The 1,825-nt window shown below is 48.8% G+C and overlaps 1 protein-coding gene across 1 annotated transcript in view; it reads right to left on the reverse strand.

The window, feature by feature from the left end:
• Nucleotides 1-1,507: 1,507 nt before the first annotated feature.
• Nucleotides 1,508-1,825, reverse strand: part of bcam (basal cell adhesion molecule (Lutheran blood group)) — a 43,870-nt gene continuing 43,552 nt past the window's right edge. The window contains exons 15-16 of the mRNA XM_035530688.1: nt 1,799-1,825; nt 1,508-1,632 (exon numbers count right to left, since the gene is read on the reverse strand). The exon at nt 1,799-1,825 is cut by the window's right edge and continues 67 nt beyond it. Of these exons, the coding sequence (XP_035386581.1) occupies nt 1,799-1,825 (27 nt within the window). The 3' untranslated portion in view covers nt 1,508-1,632. The remainder of the gene's footprint in view (nt 1,633-1,798) is intronic.

A 1,825-nucleotide genomic window follows, 5' to 3' on the forward strand; every position in this document is an offset into this window, starting at 1 on the left:
GCCGGTGCCGCTCTGTCTGGACTCACACTAAAGAGGATCTGGCCCTAATCCCAGCATTTCAGAGTACTCCCCTCAGCTTCAGGAACACACTGAGCCACGCAGCGCAGGGGCTAGGGGCTAGTCCCACTCAGCACAAACACAGCCGGCCTTGGAAGGGTGTGGGTAGCCTTCCGGTATCTCACCTGTTAGCGCAGGTAGAGCGAGGCGTACGGAACTCCGAGGTCATGGGCTCGGGTTCCCTTGGTTTACTGATAAATTCACCAAATTTGTGCTGGATAAATACTGTAAAAGTATTCGAACATGTCAATGAAAGTCCTTAAGCGGATCTGGGACAAAGTCTGCAGGTTTGCCTGTTTTTAAAAGTTTATAATAGGCCATGATGTCCAGGGCACGGGGATGGGACAGAAAACTGCACATTTTGAAACAACAGAATAATCATAAAATAATAGCTTGGTTAAGGTAAGGGTCTTTTGACTGGTGCTAGGCCTCGGAAAAGTCTTAACACGTGGCCAAGACAAAGAGTGCTCGTGACACACACACGGGACCACAGGGCGTCTCAGTTACCAGTCATACTTAAGTCCGGACTGCTCTCTGAACACGTGGTCTATGCCACAGGACCCAGAACAACAGGGAGGAAATTGAAAAGATTGAGTTCAATTATGGGGTCACCAAGACAACGAGGCTCTTTGAATGTTCAGTTCTCTGTCTGTCCACCACCCTTCACCAAATCTCATCCCCTACCGTTTGGGTTTAGCGCAAACATTTAAGACACACAGGCATCCACTTGGCTATGTAGGGACTTTACATGTAACTCGGGTGTAAAAGGCAAATATTTGGCAATATATACCATGCGGCAGGAAAAGGAGCAACAGTGGTTATTTGCAGTAGCATGTGTTCACAATGAAGCAGTTTGTATATACACCCACGCAGCCGCTTTGGGCTACAGTCGTTTTGGAAAGAAAAGACATCACGTGATTAGCACAGTCTGTGCAGGAGTGTGGGACCGGAGAACAGTCCAGTGGCACAGTGATTTCCAGAGAGGGCCCAGGATTCTGGGGTCCATAAGCAATTTGGCCTTCTGCCTGGTACAGAATTGGGTGGTCAGTACCTCCTTTTCCAAACCTCTTCTCTATATTCATTACTGGCTTGACTGACCCAACACTTGATCAGAATAATGTCAGATGCTATTTTTAGCCTAACCCAAAGATCAAAAGAGAAGACCCCTTTCCCATTATAAAGACCCTATCTTAGCCACTCTCCAAACATGCCGTGATTAACCCCGCCCACCTACCCCACACCCACCCCACTGACCCCAACCCCATTATTCCAACCCCCAACCCACACCCACTGTCCCCAACCCCATTATTCCAACCCCCAACCCACACCCACTGTCCCCAACCCCATTATTCCAACCCCCAACCCACTGACCCCAACCCCATTATTCCAACCCCCAACCCACACCCACTGTCCCCAACCCCATTATTCCAACCCCCAACCCACACCCACTTTCCCCGTCCACCCCGAAAACTACATTTACAGCTAAAGTTCGTCTCCTCGTGCCTCTCAGAAGGAGATTTGCGCCTCCCACACTTCAGAGTGCCTCTTCATCCGTAGTCTTCTCTCTAATTATCTCTACACAGATAGAAACAAGCACGTAAGATGACGGGAACACAACCGTCATTTGAACTGTAATATTGCTAATATGCCACCATGAGGAAACATTCACCACGACTAACGAACCCCAAGGCTTCCGTTTCACTTAGTCAAGGCTTCTGAACTTTGGCCTTTGACCTCTTACCTAATCTCCTGACTTGTTGAGACGTTC

Source organism: Electrophorus electricus, chromosome 10 (assembly GCF_013358815.1).
Source record: "Electrophorus electricus isolate fEleEle1 chromosome 10, fEleEle1.pri, whole genome shotgun sequence".
In the NCBI taxonomy this organism is placed as follows: Eukaryota; Metazoa; Chordata; class Actinopteri; order Gymnotiformes; family Gymnotidae; genus Electrophorus; species Electrophorus electricus.